Source organism: Chiloscyllium plagiosum, unplaced genomic scaffold, assembly GCF_037043375.1.
Source record: "Chiloscyllium plagiosum isolate Xiang-an unplaced genomic scaffold, Cpla_swu_hap1 HiC_scaffold_21, whole genome shotgun sequence".
NCBI lineage: Eukaryota > Metazoa > Chordata > Chondrichthyes > Orectolobiformes > Hemiscylliidae > Chiloscyllium > Chiloscyllium plagiosum.
Genome location: NW_028270159.1, coordinates 55,156,565 through 55,173,076, shown reverse-complemented (window position 1 = coordinate 55,173,076; position 16,512 = coordinate 55,156,565). Strand labels below are relative to the sequence as shown.

The 16,512-nt window shown below is 45.6% G+C and overlaps 1 protein-coding gene across 2 annotated transcripts in view; it reads left to right on the top strand.

Moving 5' to 3' along the window:
• The window catches only part of LOC122564696 (rab-like protein 6), a 131,650-nt gene extending 119,083 nt beyond the window's left edge, over positions 1 to 12,567 (top strand). For both annotated transcript variants that reach the window (XM_087998582.1, XM_087998583.1), the window contains 3 exons: positions 1,264 to 1,441; positions 7,145 to 7,203; positions 8,310 to 12,567. In XM_087998582.1, coding sequence (XP_087854708.1) covers positions 1,264 to 1,441; positions 7,145 to 7,203; positions 8,310 to 8,555 — 483 coding nt within the window. In that variant the 3' untranslated portion in view covers positions 8,556 to 12,567. The remainder of the gene's footprint in view (positions 1 to 1,263; positions 1,442 to 7,144; positions 7,204 to 8,309) is intronic.
• Positions 12,568 to 16,512: the final 3,945 nt, after the last annotated feature.

Below are 16,512 nucleotides of genomic sequence, written 5' to 3'. Positions count from 1 at the left end.
AAATGGCCCTTTTCTTATCTGTCAGCTCCCAAAAACAATGTGATGATCAGTAAAAACTCTGTTCACGATACGTTAGTTGAGGAATAAACATTAGCCAAGGCACCAGGATTACATTTGTTCACAATCCAGTCTTTAATGTCCTCCTGAGAGGGGAGCTGGGACTGTCGGTTTTACATCTCACTTGCCGGTGTCGACAGTGCGGTTCTCCCGCAAAGCAAAGTATCAGGTGAATGATGTTCAGTTCTCTGCACTGTGACCTGAAGCCATACATTTAGAACATAGAACAATACAGCACAGAACAGGCCCTTTGGCCCACGATGTTGTGCCGAACATTTGTCCTAGCTTAAGCACCCATCCACGTACCTATCCAATTGCCGCTTAAAGGTCACCAATGATTCTGACTCTGCCACTCCCACAGGCAGCGCATTCCATGCCCCCACCACTCTCTGGGTAAAGAACCTACCCCTGACATCCCCCCTATACCTTCCACCCTTCACCTTAAATTTATGTCCCCTTGTAACACTCTGTTGTACCCGGGGAAAAAGTTTCTGATTGTCTACTCTATCTATTCCCCTGATCATCTTATACACCTCTATCAAGTCACCCCTCATCCTTCGCGTTCCAATGAGAAAAGACCTAGCACTCTCAACCTATCCTCGTACGACCTATTCTCCATTCCAGGCAACATCCTGGTAAATCTTCTCTGCACCCTCTCCAAAGCTTCCACATCTTTCCTAAAGTGAGGCGACCAGAATTGCGCACACTACTCCAAATGTGGCCTAACCAAGGTCCTGTACAGCTGCAACATCACCTCACGACTCTTGAATTCAATCCCTCTGCTAATGAACGCTAATACACCATAGGCCTTCTTACAAGCTCTATCCACCTGAGTGGCAACTTTCAAAGATCTATGAACATAGACCCCAAGATCCCTCTGTTCCTCCACCTGACTAAGAACCCTACCATTAACCCTGTATTCCGAATTCTTATTTGTTCTTCCAAAATGGACAACCTCACACTTGGCAGGGTTGAACTCCGTCTGCCACTCCTCAGCCCAGCTCTGCATCATATCTAAGTCCCTTTGCAGCCGACAACAGCCCTCCTCACTATCAACAACTCCACCAACCTTCGTATTCTCATTTGGAGCTGAGTGTATTCGTGCTGGGGGCTCTTCAGTTTGCAAGGCTTTGAAGCCAGCTTCCTTCCTCATGTTGTGATTCCCTTTCTGAAGGAGTAACTGCTGACCTGTGATGCTTTTTGCAGGAGGAATTCCCAGTTCGAGAGGACAGCTCTGAACTCTCCAATGATGAACTCGGTCTCGGAAAGCCCAGCGTGCCAGTGAAAGCATCAATCCGGCCCACAAAGCAGACCACTGACTTCGACCTGTTTGGCTTGGGCATTGGTACTAAAACTCCTGCAGCTCCAGAAAGCAGCAATGAAGGTGACAGCACAAGGTCATGCTTGAGAAATGTTTTGAGTTTGTTTATGAGAGGAGTTGCTCTGGATATTAACATAAGACATTGTATATTACCAAATTACCAAAGTTTGTCAGTGTTAGATGGGCTGTAGGGCCTCTGGAATTTTTTTTGTTAAATCAGATCCCTCCTTCATTATATTTCATTTTTCACAAGCAATCACTTTTTGATTTCCTTCAGCACAGCAGATCAATAACTGACCTGGTAATTCAGAGACCAGGTTACTGCTTTGGGGACAAGGGTTCAAATCCCACCCCAGCAACTATAAATTAATTAAAAATGGAAATGTGGTATTTAAAGCAGGTTTCAGTGGTGACACCTGTCATTTTTACCGAGTCTGGTCTACGTTTGACTCCAGCCCTGATGTGGTTCCACCCTTTAGTACCCTGTGCAGTGACTGTGCAGCCCACCCAGGGTGGGCAGCAGATGCTGGTCTGACCAGCAATGCCAGCATCCTGTCAGTAAATAACTAAGATTTCCAGGAAAACCTTCTCCGAGGAGGAGTGACGACAGCCCCACCCCACCTGCAGTAAAGGACAACACACCATTTGCCTTCCTCTTTGCTGTAGCTGTGTATCTCTCTGCATCCATATTATTGTTGATGATTTACATCTGCTCACCTCCTGCACCAAGTGGGAGTGCAGTCCCATTCAAGCAAGGCCTAAAATCCAGGACCTTTCTCCCTCTTTCCAGTTCCTAAAAAGATTGTTGTTCAATTCAAAAGGTTAGCTCTATTTTTTTCTCTCCAGGTAAGACGAAGATGTAGGAACAGAAATAGGCCCTGTGCAACTCAGTAAGATCACTCTCCTACCTCAGCACCGTGACCCTAGATTCCCTTACTGCGTAAAAATCTTCAACCACCCTCTGCAGTAAACAACTCAACAGATTCATTAACCCACTGGAAAAAGTTCCTCCTCAACTCTGTCCTAACCGAGTGACTCCTTACTCTGACATTGTCCTCTTAGGCTTTCCCACGAGGGGAAACAACCCCTCCGCCCTCTATCAGGTCAAACTGCCTCAAAATCATCTAATTTAATAAGGTTGCCTCACAGTCTTCTAAACTCCAATGAGTATAAGCCCTACCTATTCAGCCTCTCTCATGTGACAGTCCATCTGATATCGTCTGAGTAAACCTTCTCTGGACAGCCTATAATGCCGGTATATCTTTTATTCAATAAGGGACCCAGAACTGTTCACAGAATTCCACCTGTGCTCTCATACCTTATATAGTTTCAGCAATGCTTCCCTATTTATACTGAATTCCCTTTGAAGCAAAGACCAACATTCCATTTGCCTTCCCTCCCACCTCCTAACTTGAATGCTACCTTTTTGTGATTTATGTACAAGAGCAGCTCAGTGGTCAACACTGTTGCCTCACCGGACCAGGGACCTGGGTTTGATTCCACCCTCGGGTGACTGTGTGGAGTTTGCACTTTCTCCCCAAGTCTGCGTGGGTTTCCTCCAGGTGCTCCAGTTTCCTCTCAGTCCAAAGATGTGCACGTCAGGTGGATTGGCCATGTTAAATTGTTCATAGGTACCAAGGATGTGCAGGATTAGCCATGGGAAATGCAGGGTTAAAGGGATAGGATAGGGGAGTGGGTCTGGGTGGGATGCTCTGTGGAGGACTAGTGTGGACTCTATGGGCCGAATGGCCTGCTTCCACACTGGAGGGGTTCTGTGATTCCCAAATCCCTCTGTGCTGTTGCTTTTTGCAGTCTTTCTCCATAATTAAGTAATATTCATCTGCAGTGTTATTCCTGCTGAAATACATCTGGCAAGCTTTTGCCCACACATTCAGCTTGTCTATATCCCTTTCTGTCTCCCTCACCACATGCCTTCCCACCTATTTTTGTCGTCTGCAAAATTGGTGACAGCACATTCACTTCCCTCAACCAAGTCAATATATACTATAAATAATTCTGCCCTCAGCACTGTGCTCGTAACACATTGCCATCTTCAAAATGGCCCCTCCATCCCAACTCTGTCTTATACAACTTAACCAATTCTCTATCTGTGCTAATAAACTTTCTCCGTCCAAGGCCCCAAAGGATCCTTCCACATCTGACATATTTTCCTGTCCTTCCACACACGTCATCTACTGTGTCCGTTGCTCTCGATGTGGTCTTCTCTACATTGTGGAGACACAATGCAACTTGCAAAACATTTCAGAGAACATCTCTGGGACACGTGTACTAAACAACCCCACCACCCTGTGACTGAACACCTTAACTCCCCCTCCCATTTCGCCCAGCACATGCAGATCCTGGGCCTCCTCCACCAAATTCTAGCCACCTGACTCCTGGAGGAAGAACGCCTCATCTTCTGCCTTGGGACCCTCCAACCACACGGGATCAGTGTGCATTTCATCATTTCCTCATTTCCCTCGCTCCCACCTTATCCCAGATCCAACCTCCCAACTCAGCACCGCCCTCTTGAACTGTCCCACTTGTCCATCTTTCTTCCCACCTATCCACTCCATGCTGCTCTCCTTCCTATCACCTTCACCCCACCTCCATCTACCTATCACATTCCCAGCTACCTTCCTCCCTTCCCCAGCCCCACCCCTCTCCCATTTATCTCTCAGCCCCCTTGGGTCACCCCTCAATCCTGATGAGCTTATGTCCAAAACGTCGATTCTCCTGCTCCTCAGATGCTGCCTGACCTGATGTGCTTTTCCAGCATCACACTGTTTGACTCTCATCTGTAGCCCTCACTTTCTCCTAGATATATAAATAGGCAAGGGACAGATGGATATGGACTGCATAGAGACAAGAGGATTTAGTTCGAGATGAAACTTGAAAGAGTTCAGAAAAGATTTACAAGGATGTTGCCAGGGTTGGAGGATTTGAGCTATAGGGAGAGGCTGAACAGGCTGGGGCTGTTTTCCCTGGAGCGTCGGAGGCTGAGGGGTGGACCTTATAGAGGTTTACAAAATTATGAGGGGCATGGATAGGATAAATAGACAGTCTTTTTCCTGGGGTGGAGGAGTCCAGAACTAGAGGGCATAGGTTTAGGGTGAGAGGGGAATGATATAAAAGGGACCTCAGGAGCAACTTTTTCACGCAGAGGGTGGTACATGTATGGAATGAGCTGCCAGAGGATGTGGTAGAGGTTGGTACAATTGCAACATTTAACAGGCATTTGGATGGGTATATGAATAGGAAGGGTTTGAAAAGAAATGGGCCAGGTGCTGGCAGATGGGACTACATCGGGTTGGGATATCTGGTCGGCATGGACGGGTTGGACCGAAGGGTCTGTTTCCATGCTGTACATCTCTATGACTCGAAGTATCATGTGTCAGCACAGCCTTGGTGGGCCGAAAGACCTGTTTCTGTGTTCTGTTGTTTGTTAACCCTATGCCCCACCCTTGCCCAGTGTGGCTTTAAGGTAGGTCCTCAGTGAGGAAGTTTTCCCATGAGGAAGAGGTTAGAATATTGACTGCAGATATGATTTTCCTTTTTTTTTGTTTGTTCGCTGAATATATTTCAGTAAGCAAAACCCGTTCCCTTTCTGAACTGCTGCTTGCTGGAGGTTATTGTTACTAGCTGAAAATGTGTTGCTGGAAAAGCGCAGCAGGTCAGGCAGCATCCAAGGAACAGGAGAATCGACCTTTCGGGCATAAGCCCTGAAGGTCGATTCTCCTGTTCCTTGGATGCTGCCTGACCTGCTGCGCTTTTCCAGCAACACATTTTCAGCTCTGATCTCCAGCATCTGCAGTCCTCACTTTCTCCTAGTTATTGTTACTAGGGCATGTTTCAGTGCAAAAGGGAGCTGTTTAGTTTACTGTATTCACACCAACTCTGAGCATTTTAATTTAGTGCCAATCTCTTGTCTTTACCTTGTAACTCTACACATCGTTTCAATCCAAATAACCATCCGGTGTCCTCTTAAATGCCTCAATTGAACCTGCCTCCTCCACACTTCCAGGTTGTGTGTTCCATACCCTAACTACTAACTGTGTGAAAATTTGGCTGATTTGGTACAAGGTCATTGCAATGGGGGGAATAGTTGCAGTTGGACAGAATATTGATGCTGCGGCGGACACCTCCTGTTTGAACTGTGATATTCTGAGTGTGCTGCTACTGCAGTTTAGCCAGTATTACCTTTGTGCACCAAGACTGAATGGCAGTAACTGGATTTGTGGCAGTGGATGATGAATGTTGAGCTGTGAGACCTTCGCCTGTGCAGGATATGCATTACGGTTTTCAAAATCATGCCAGTTGTATATTTGCGTCCAGTTGAAGAACAGAACTAGATTTGCGGTCGCATCGTGCAGAAATCTAAAAGCAGCAGGCAGTGAAGGTTTCAGGCTGGAAGGGTTGTGTGATTCAAAGACACTGAATTTCATATCAGATTCTGTACTAGTTGACAGGTGAAGTCTTGGAATTGCTGCTATATTTAGAAGCAGTCATAATAGGAATACTGATTGCTCTGATGGTGATATCGGGGGGGGGGGGGGGGGGGGGGGGTTTGATTATTGCGGTAGACATCACTTCTCTGCATTCCAGTATTGCTACTGAAGGCAAGTGAAGCCAGAATTTTATTTCATTGCTGGAAATTCACTCCCATATGTATCTGGTGTGAGGAATTCACCTGAGTCGCACCCCTTCGGAGATTCAGTGAAATCACTCTGGGGAGTTTTTTGCATGCCTTTGTGCTTGGGCCAGTTGCCTCAGACTGCCAGGTACTTGTAGAGTATAACCTAAAGCCATAGCAATAGTATCTCAAATGGGTGGGTATTGTTGAATTTTACTTTTACTTCACACACGCTCCAAGTAAACTGAGCTGTGTCTGGGTGAGGTGGGGCCAGGCTGATATAAGATGAACAAATTGACCTGCTGGTGTCTTCATTTCTGCACTATCCCTAAAGGTATGAAAGGAGCGTGCCCTGCACACCTGTATCTGAGGGAAAAGGCTTTCTAATCTTCCATCAGTTCAAACCTCTTGCACTCATTGAAATCCTTACAACGCCCCCTCAACAAACCTGAGTGTCCTCACAACCCTCCAAAAAGACAGCCTCCAGGGCATTTATATCCTCCGCCTGTTCACAGGCTCTTTCAAACACACTGTCCTTGAAATGCTCTTCACTTGTGCAAAGAAGTTAAAAGAATTGCTTCATTATCACTGGCACAGACAACAGTCATTCCACGAATTAGTTACTTTCCACCTCCTTCATCACTTCTGAAACTCTTTCGCTTTCTTTTTAAAAAAAAAATCAGTTCTGTGTGAAAATGGTTAAAAAGTGCTGAAATGTGAGCAGCTAGAGCAGGAACCTTAACCACATCAGCTGGGCCTGGGATTTTGTCATGTGGGAAATCTTAAGCCTTTGGAAAGCTGGGAGCAGCTTACTCGGGGCCACGGAAGATTGGGCAGGGAAGGGGCAGAGATCAAAACAGAGCCTTGTCATCAGCGTGAAACCAGGCAGCAGGATAGCATGGGAATTCAGAGCTTTGGCTGGAGGGAAAAGCAAAATCTTATGGATTTTCTGCGATTTTCTTAGTCGTATATTTGCGTTTCTTTAGCTTTTGGTAGGTGTGCAATTTCCTTAGTGGTTCAATTAACCTGTCACAGCCAATATATAACTCGGCTCTCGGTTACAGTATTACCGTGTAACCTCCCGCACGACGCCTATTTAAGGTCACTTATCTAAACTTGGGTTCCTTTTGCAGAGAAAACCAGCAAGGGCTCCTCCAAAGAAAAAAAGAAAAAGAAGAAAAAGCTTCGAGAGGTAAAATGATCTTTCTGCATGCTAATGTGTAATCCTCGTAGATTTAAATATTCTAGTGACAAATATCCACAAAACACAGGCTAAATCGTAAAGACTAGAGGGGTGAGAAAAATGGGATTGGGGGTCTTCGGTTGTGGCTCCATAAGCAACACTGAGTCAGAAATACCCCTCTGAAAACTAAAACGCAATGTCCCAGCTGACCCTGCACCCCCCTCACTCTGAAGGACTACTGCCCTGTCACAGATGCCATCTTTTCACTGAGACATTAGAACAAGGCTCTATATGACCCCTCTGTGAACCTGAGGTATCCGTGGCATGACTTGAGAGCAATGGAGTTGCTCCCAGTTTCCTGATCAATATTTGTTCCCTACATCATAGAACATTACAGCGCAGTACAGGCCCTTCGGCCCTCGATGTTGCACCGACCTGTCATACCAATCTGAAGCCCATCTGACCTACACTATTCCATTTACGTCCATATGCCTGTCCAATGACAACTTAAATGTACTTAAAGTTGGTGAATCTACTACCGTTGCAGGCAAAGCATTCCATACCCTTACTACTCTCTCACACCAGGCAAATCCGTGTGTTCACTAGCTGTTTGTGGGATCTTCTCTAAGTTTCCTATGTTCCTGCAATAAGTACACTTTGGAAATACTTCATCAGCTGTGAGACTTTGGACTGTCCTCGGTCTGTGAAAGGAGCTGTAAGATTGCAAGTTGCTTGGGGGGAGGATCTAAAATATCAGAGTTTTTAACCGTTTTCAGGAAACCTGAAGGTTTAATAGTCTGTAAAACAGTACTGTTTTATTCTTAACTCAGCCCTGGAATGTTTACAGAATGTAGTATCTTTTCATTTATGATACGTTTTTTGTATTTTGGAAAAAGACAAATAGTTTTATCACATTTTTCATGACATCCTTCAGCATTTCACAGCCAATCCAGTTTGAATGTGGGGAGTACTGCAGTCTCATTTTGAAAGAGATTTGAATTTGTGAAAATGCTGACGACGTTGAGAAGTACTTGTCCAGTAACTTCCCCTGGGGCCTGTTGGAGTGTGCCCGGTTGTGAGTGTGTGTGTGTGCACCATGTGTTTTATATTTTCAGGAGGATGAGAAATTGGAGAAGAAGCGACACAAGCCAAGGAAGAATAAAGAGAAGGAGAAAGATGCAACAGAGGAGAGACCAAAAAAGGAGAAGCCAGTGACATCTGACGACAAGAGGAGGAGGAAGAAAGTGAAGACCAAGGACAAAGCTGATGAGGATGTGGAGGATTTGGAGAAGTTTCTAATTGGCAGCGGTGATACACATGCTGTGAGGAGCAAGGGGAGTGGAGACTATGAGGAACTATAGACTTGGCCTGAATTCTGCATTGTCTTCATATTACTTCCCTGTTCCCTCACTTTAAAACCCCCCCGTCTAACATTGGCACAGACGTGTGCCTGAGCTTTGTGGGATAAACTGTCAGTGCCGAGCTCTGGGGATTCCACTCGACTCCCATCCCAGGCTGATTTTGTACATTTCTAACTATTTGTAGGCTGACTGGTTTTTGAAGGTGTGCTGCTGTGATGCAGCGGCCTGGTTACTTTAATCGAGTGATCAGTGCCTCAACAGCCTGAGGGTCATTTCCTTTTTCCGGTCTCTTGAGAAACGAGTGGGCTCTGCAAAGTTTTTAGCCTTGAGCCACAGAGTCAATGGTGATCAGATCCAATCTGGTTTCAGGATCCATGAATCTTACTGCAGTCCACAGCTCTGCCTATTGGCTCAGTGTAATGCCCATCTCATCCCAATTCTCTACCAGTCACATTGCACAGCACTGATGAACAACTCCCACCTACCCCAAACGTTTTGACTGCATGATATTAAAACTTCTTGGATATCTGAGAGTTCAGGATGCTTTGTCTGTTTTCCCTTCACCATTCCCAATGGTAGCCTTCCCTGGGAAATGCGCTGGTCCTCTGCTGGAAGCAAAGACTGATGCTAGTTACTGGTCTCTCGCTACCTCAGTAGGGTTCCCAGCATGTTTGTAATGAGTGAGGATCCACATCTCTGAGCTCGCTCTCATAAGCTTCTATTTCCATCCTATCGGTTCGAAAGTCACAGAAGTAGCTTGCTGTGACTTTGAATTGAGTGAAAAGAAGAGCAAGTGTAATGAAGGCAGGCTACAGTTGCAAATAAAACTGTAATGACTAGTGTCTAGTTGTTGGGTGAAGTGATCTTAACGGATGATGAAGGAACCTACCAGAGAGTTAACCAATTAACTGTCTGAACCAACACTGGTCCTGTGCATTATCTAGTTCCTGATTGCTTGTGGTGTCATGACATTGTTAGACTATTGGAAGCCTGGCAACTGATATAAAGGTGTCTACTGAATGGGTGGCTCAGTACAAGAGCCAGGAGTTTGAAGGGGATCAGTTGAGGGCTCTCTGATCTGACCAAGAACTGGAGCTCCTGTTCTCAAGGGCAGCCACGGCTGAGCAAGTGCGAAGCCCGGAGCTGATACTGTCTTTGATTTCTCACTCACTTTACAATGCTGTGGTTATGGGGTATTTCCCTTGAGAAACACTCCACATTGTAGACTATACTGTGGCAGAGCTTGTCAGTAAGTGGGACAATGTTCCTTCCAGCCCCATCATCCTGATGTAGGCCGCAGGATTCAAGCAAGCACCTCTTCAATCATTACCTTTGTGCCCAATAAAGTTTTAGTCAATCAATTGCCAGGATACACCAAACTAGCAGGAAAGCCCTTCTGAGGTGCAAGAGTCGCATTGCAATCAAGGCTGTTTTACTGCGGAGTGTGCTATCTGGTGGTGGAGTTGGTGCTGGTTCCAGTATATAGCTGTATTGGTACATGCCCTGTTCTATTTTGTATTTCACCCTCAATCTTGTGTTTGTAATTTCTACTTTGTGCTGTGTTGATATTTTCCCAGTTGTTCTGTTTTTACGTTTGTCACCCCCTCCTGCTGGTTATGTCCCACCCCTCCCTCGGTGTTTGCAGTTCCTCTCGTGCAGTGTTTGTGCTTCTGTCCTGCCATCCAGCTCTCTCCCCGGGGGCTGTGCCTGCCTTTACCTCTGGCTCTCTGTTTGAATCTCTCTTCTCCCATCCCCCCCTTACTTTGGTCACTGTATTAACTGGACACCTGGGTTATTGCCCTATCAGACATCCTGAGGTCAGAAGGTTGGTCAGACGTCAAGCAGCAACTTGGTCCTAGTCCAGTTCAATGTTGCCTTTTGCACAATTGCCACTGGAGTTTGCCTGCAGCTTAAACATGTCTTCAGTCATGAAGATCCCCATGCCTTTCATCATGTCGTTCAAAACGAGACCAAGGCAGTCCTTCCTTCAGGTTGGTCAATGTTCCTGAATAGGAATTGTTGTGATGATGTGTTGTATGCTGAGATTCTCAAACAAGCGATGGGATCCTTTGCAGTTTCTAAGTTGTGAACAGTTGGGGTGGAGGAGTGTTGAATTCCCAGCACGGTATCATTGCTTCCTCAGTTCCTTCACACCGTGTGACAAAGATTTAACCCTGTCAAAGACTGCACACCTCAAGCAATATTAATCTTTTAACATTGCTCCAGCTTAGCAGCCTTGAAGAACATGGAGTCTTTGCTTAAAGTTATGGTGGTACTCCTGAAAGTTGCAACTTGAAGTGAAATGACTTTGTGAATCATAGATCCCATAGGAATTAATGTTAAAGTCAGAGTTTGGTTCCTTGTGGAATTTTTTTGCCCAGAATAAAACAATGTACAAGTTGAAATACTTGTACCATACATGTACAGCACTCTATTTCGAACTGAAATAATTTACAAAGTGTCATAATCATTAAGTATGTGAGAGATGCAGTGCACCCCTGTATGATATTTTTTTTAAAAAAAACACTTGTCAGTATATTTACATTAGCTCAGCTCCACATAGTGGCACACGTTAATTGGTGCTGGGAGTTACAGATTCCCTGCAGTAACTGGAGGTCTCATCTGGTGGCACATGTTTGGAACGGCAGCCAGGAGGAAGGAGTTCCTCCACTCGGTGGGGAGTGTGAGAGAGATGAGGTCTCTGTAGCCTGATGACAGCTACCTGAAGAATTACCCAGAGAATATTCCTCCTTCTACAAACAGCAGCAGCAAGTGTTTTACAACAAAGGTCCTAACGTGCAGTTCTGTGTGGATGTGCGAACATGCACTGACAGCAACCCCCCCACCAAAATCTCTGGAAAGAACTGTGTGCCAAGGGAATGGGTCAGAGGAAGCTGAGTTACTCTGAGTTGTTCTGAGTTGTCATTTCTTTCTCTGGACGATTCCTCAGAATGTAACCATTCGGGGATACCATCTCTGAATGCGATGTCTATGGTCTGGCTGACTTGTTTTTGTAATCCATGTTTGTTACTAAAGTTTTACCAATGAATGAGTGGGAGAAAGGGACCCAAATCAGTTGCTGTAGTTGATCAAGTTTGGACTCTTGACTGCAACCCACCCCTCCCTCCCTCCCTCCCTCACCCTCTCGCACTCTCCCTCTCTCGCTCTCGCTCTCTCTCTCTGTCAGAGCAGCCTTTGTTCTGTTGGTGTGTGTAAGGTACACAGATGCCAGTACGGGCCATTCCCAGGCAGTTGCCTGCCATTTCCAGCACCTCTGGACCCAGTTACTTGTGGGAGGAAAGGTCTTAGGGACCAATGCAGAAGGAAAGGGAGAGTTTCTCCCACCACCTGGTCAGTGCTGCCTGGAACTTGCTATTAGAGTTTTAGTTTGAGGTTAGAACAAGAGCTGTTTGAAACAGCTCCCAGATAGGACAACTCTGCTGTTCTTTCCCAGCACACAGTCTGAACAGTCAAACCAGATTGATGCCACAAGGAGAAAATCTCCACAGAAAGGGAAGTGGAAATCTCAAACTTTCCCAAAACACTGATGATTCTGAGGGTCATTTGGGGATATCATGTGATTTTCTTTTGGTGGGGGTGGGGAAGGTTAATGGATTTAAGAAATATGGAGCAAAGCTGATAAATGGTGTTAAGATACAGATCCACCAGTGGGTGACCCCTAGCTTGGAGGTTGGAATCCTCTACCTGTTCAATGTTTGGCGAATTTGCACTAAAGGTCCCTGGATTAGATGGCAGTTTTTGAACGCTGACAGACTGTTTGTAATGCTTATCAATTCACACTAAAGGAACGGTGTTATTCTGGGGCACTTTGCACACTCTCCAACTCAAGCAAATGTTAGTGGTCAGATCCCATCCTTCTGGCTGATAGTTTGTGAAAATGGTCAGTCACAGGCTAGTGGTGGGTGCCCTGGGACCTTCCCTTGCATTCTGTATGTAATTTATCTTCAACCATGTTTGTTCATTAAAGGCAAAGAAATATTTTGTCGCTTAAGAGGCTGGACTGATGAGTGTTTTTGGTCAGTTTTTTTAATGCACGCCTTAGTCTCAACTTATATGCATGCTTTAGCACGGTGTCATACTTCAAATTCTGTGTTACCTCAACTAATCAAGAATTGATTGGAAACCCGCCAGATAGTGAGCAGCGGCCGGGAGCCTGCCAGATAGTGAGCAGCGGCCGGGAGCCTGCCAGATAGTGAGCAGCGGCCGGGAGCCTGCCAGATAGTGAGCAGCGGCCAGGAACCCATCAGTGAGCAGATCCTGATGTGCCAGCTGGTGGAATTGGAATTCAATATGACAGACTATCGGGAATTCAGGTTCTAGTGACAACCATGAAACCGTTATTGGTTGTCGTAAAAACCTACCTCGATCTCCAATGTCGTTCAGGGAAGAAAGCAGCCATCGTTACCTTGTCTGGCCTACATGTGATGTCCAGACCCACAGCAATGTGCATTTGACCTCTTTTGACAATAGAGATGGACAATAAATGCTGATCGAGGTTTTCAAAACCATAAGTGGGCCGGATAGACCACATAGGGAGAAGCTGTCGCTGCTGGCAGAAGATTAAGTGATTTGAAAATGAAGCAAGGATGATGTGCAATAAAAAACCTTCTCCACAGCAGGACGTTAGGCTCTGGGATGTACTGCCTGCAAGTGGGGTGGAGATAGGCTTAATTGAGGCATATAAGGCGACATTGTTTACAGCTTCCAAAGTTTAGTGTCATCCAATAAACTTTGAAATTGGCCTGTACAAACCCAGATCAACAAAGAACATTACTGCCCCGTACAGGCCCTTCAGCCCTTGATATTGCGCCAACCTGTGGAACCAATCTGAGCCTATCCATCCTATATTATTCCATTCTCATCCATATGTTTATCCAATGGCCATTTAAATGCCCTTAAAATTGGCGAGTCTACTTCTGTTGCAGGCAGGGTATTCCATGCCCTTACGACTTTGAGTAAAGAAACTACCTCTGATATCTGTCCTATATCTATCACCCCTCAATTCAAAGCTACTCCCTTGTGCTGGCCATCACCATCTGAAGGAAAAGGCTCTCACTGTCCACCCTGTCTAACCCTCTGGTTATCCTATATGTCTCAATTAACTCACCTCTCAACCTTCTCTCTAACAAAAACAGCCTCAAGTCCCTCAGCCTTTCCTCATAAGACCTTCCCTCCATACCAGGCAACTAGTAAATCTCCTCTGAATCCTTTCCAAAGCTTCTACATTCTTCCTATAATGCGATGACCAGAACTGCATGCAATACTCCAAGTGCAGCCGCACCAGAGTTTTGTACAGCTGCAGCACAATCTCGTGGCTCCAAAACTCAATCCCTCTAGCAATGAAAGCTAACACACCGTATGACTTCTTTACAACCTGATCAATCTGGGTGGCAACTTTCAGGGATCTATGTACGTGGTCACAGAGATCTCTCTGCTCATCTACGCTACCAAGAATCTTGCCATTAGCCCAGTACTCTTTATTCCTGTTGCTCCTTCCAAAATGAATCACCTCACACCGCATTAAACTCCATTTGCCACCTCTCAGCCCAGCTCGGTAGCTTATCTATGTCCCCCTTTAACCTACAACATCCTTCAGCACGGTGGCTCAGTGGTTAGCACTGCTTCCTCACAGCGCCAGGGACCTGGGTTCGATTCCCGCCTCAGGCGACTATCTGTGCGAAGTTTGCACATTCTCCCCGTGTCTGCGTGGTTTTCCTCTGGGTGCTCTGGTTTCTTCCCACAGTCCAAAAATGTGCAGGTCAGGGTGAACTGGCCATGCTAAATTGCCCATCGTGTTAGTTGCATTAGTCAGAGGGAAATGAGTCTGGGTGGGTTACTCTTCGGAGGATCGGTGTGCTCTTATTCGGCTGAATGGCCTGTTTCCACACTAGATAATCTAATCTAATCTATCCACAACTCTACCTTAGTGCCATCTGCAAATTTACTAACCCATCCTTCTATGCCCTTATCTAGGTCATTTATAAAAATAACAAACAGCAGTGGCCCCAGAACAGATCCTTGCGGTACTCCACTAGTAACTGAACTCCAGGATGAACATTTCCCATCAACCACCACCCTCTGTCTTCTTTCATTTAGCCAATTTCTGATCCAAACTGCTAAATCGCCCTCAATCCCATGCCTCTGTATTTTCTACAATAGCCTGTCATGGGGAACCTTATCAAATGCCTTACTGAAATCCATATATACCACATCAACCATTTTACCCTCATCCACCTGTTCACTCACCTTCTCAAAGAGCTCAATAAGGTTTGAGACGTAACCTACCCTTCACAAAACCGTGTTGACTGTCCCTAATCAACTTATTCCTTTCCAGATGATTATAAATACTATCTCTTATAACCCTTTCCAACACTTTACCCACAACCAAAGTAAGGCCCACAGGTCTATACCAGGATTGTCTCTACTCCCCTCCTTTGATCAAGGGGACAACATTTACTATCCTCCAGTCTTCCGGCACTATTCCTGTTGACAATGACGACATAACGATCAAAGCCAAAGGCTCTGTAATCTCCTCCCTGGCTTCCCAGAGAATCCTAGAATAATTCCCATCCGGCCCAGGGGACTTGGCTATTTTCACACTTTCCAGAATTGCTAACCCCTCCTCCCTGTGAACCTCAGTCCCCTCTAGTCTAGTTGCCTGTATCTCAGTATTCTCCTCGACAATATTCTTTTTTCCAATGTGAATACAGACGAAATATTTATTTAGTACCTACTTCCTTAGACTCCACACACAACTTCCTACTCCTGTCCTTGATTCACTGTAATCTTACTCTAGTCATTCTTTTATTCCTAATATACTTATAGAAAACTTTACGATTTGATCCTATCTGCTAACAACTTCCCATGTCCCCTCCTGGCTCTCTATGCTCTGTCCATGTCTCTCCTGGCTGACTTGTAATTCCCAAGACCCCTAACTGAGCCTTCATGTCTCATCCTAACATAAGCCGCCTTCTTCCTCTTGACAAGAGATTTGTAAACCTCCCTCACTCAACCACTTCCTCCCTGCCTGACTGGTACATACTTGTCAAGGACCCGCAGTAGCTGTTCCTTGAATAAGCTCTACATTTCAATTGTGCCCAGCCCCTGCCACTTCCCTCCCCATCCTATGTATCCTAAATCTTGCCTAATCATATCATAATTGCCTTTACTCCAGCAATAACACTTGCCCTGCGGTATATACCTGTCCCTTTCCTTTAGTAAACATAACCGAATTGTCATCACTACCACCAAAGTGCTCACCTACCTCCAAATCTAACACCTGGCCTGGTTCATTACTCAGAACCAAATCCAATGTGGCCTTGCCCCTTGTTGGCCTGTCTACATACTGTGATAGGAAACCCTCCTGCACACATTGGACAAAAACTGACCCATCTAAAGTACTTGAACTATAGTATTTCCAGTCAATATTTGGGAAGTTAAAGCCCCCCATAACAACTACCCTGTCACACTCGCTCCTGTCCAGAATTATCTTTACTATCCTTTCCTCTACATCCCTGGAACTATTCAGAGGACTATAGAAAACTCCCAACAGGGTGACCTCTCCTGTTCCTTACCTCAGTGGACGAGTCCTCAAACATCCTTTCTGCCACTGTACTACTGTCCTTGACTGACAATGCCACACCCACCTCTCTTTAACCATCTTCTCTGTTCTTACTGAATCATCTAAACCCCAGAACCTGGAACAACCATTCATGTCCCTGCTCTACCCATGTCTCTGAAATGGCCACAACATTGAAATCCCAGGTACTAACCCATGCTGCAAGTTAGAACAGGGAAATAATCTAAGCTCATTCCCCCTACACTATCCCATCATCATCCATGTGCTTATCCAAGCGCTATTTAAATATCCCTAATGTGGCTGAGTTGACTACATTAGCAGGTAGGGCATTCCATGCCCTTACCACTGAGTAAAGAA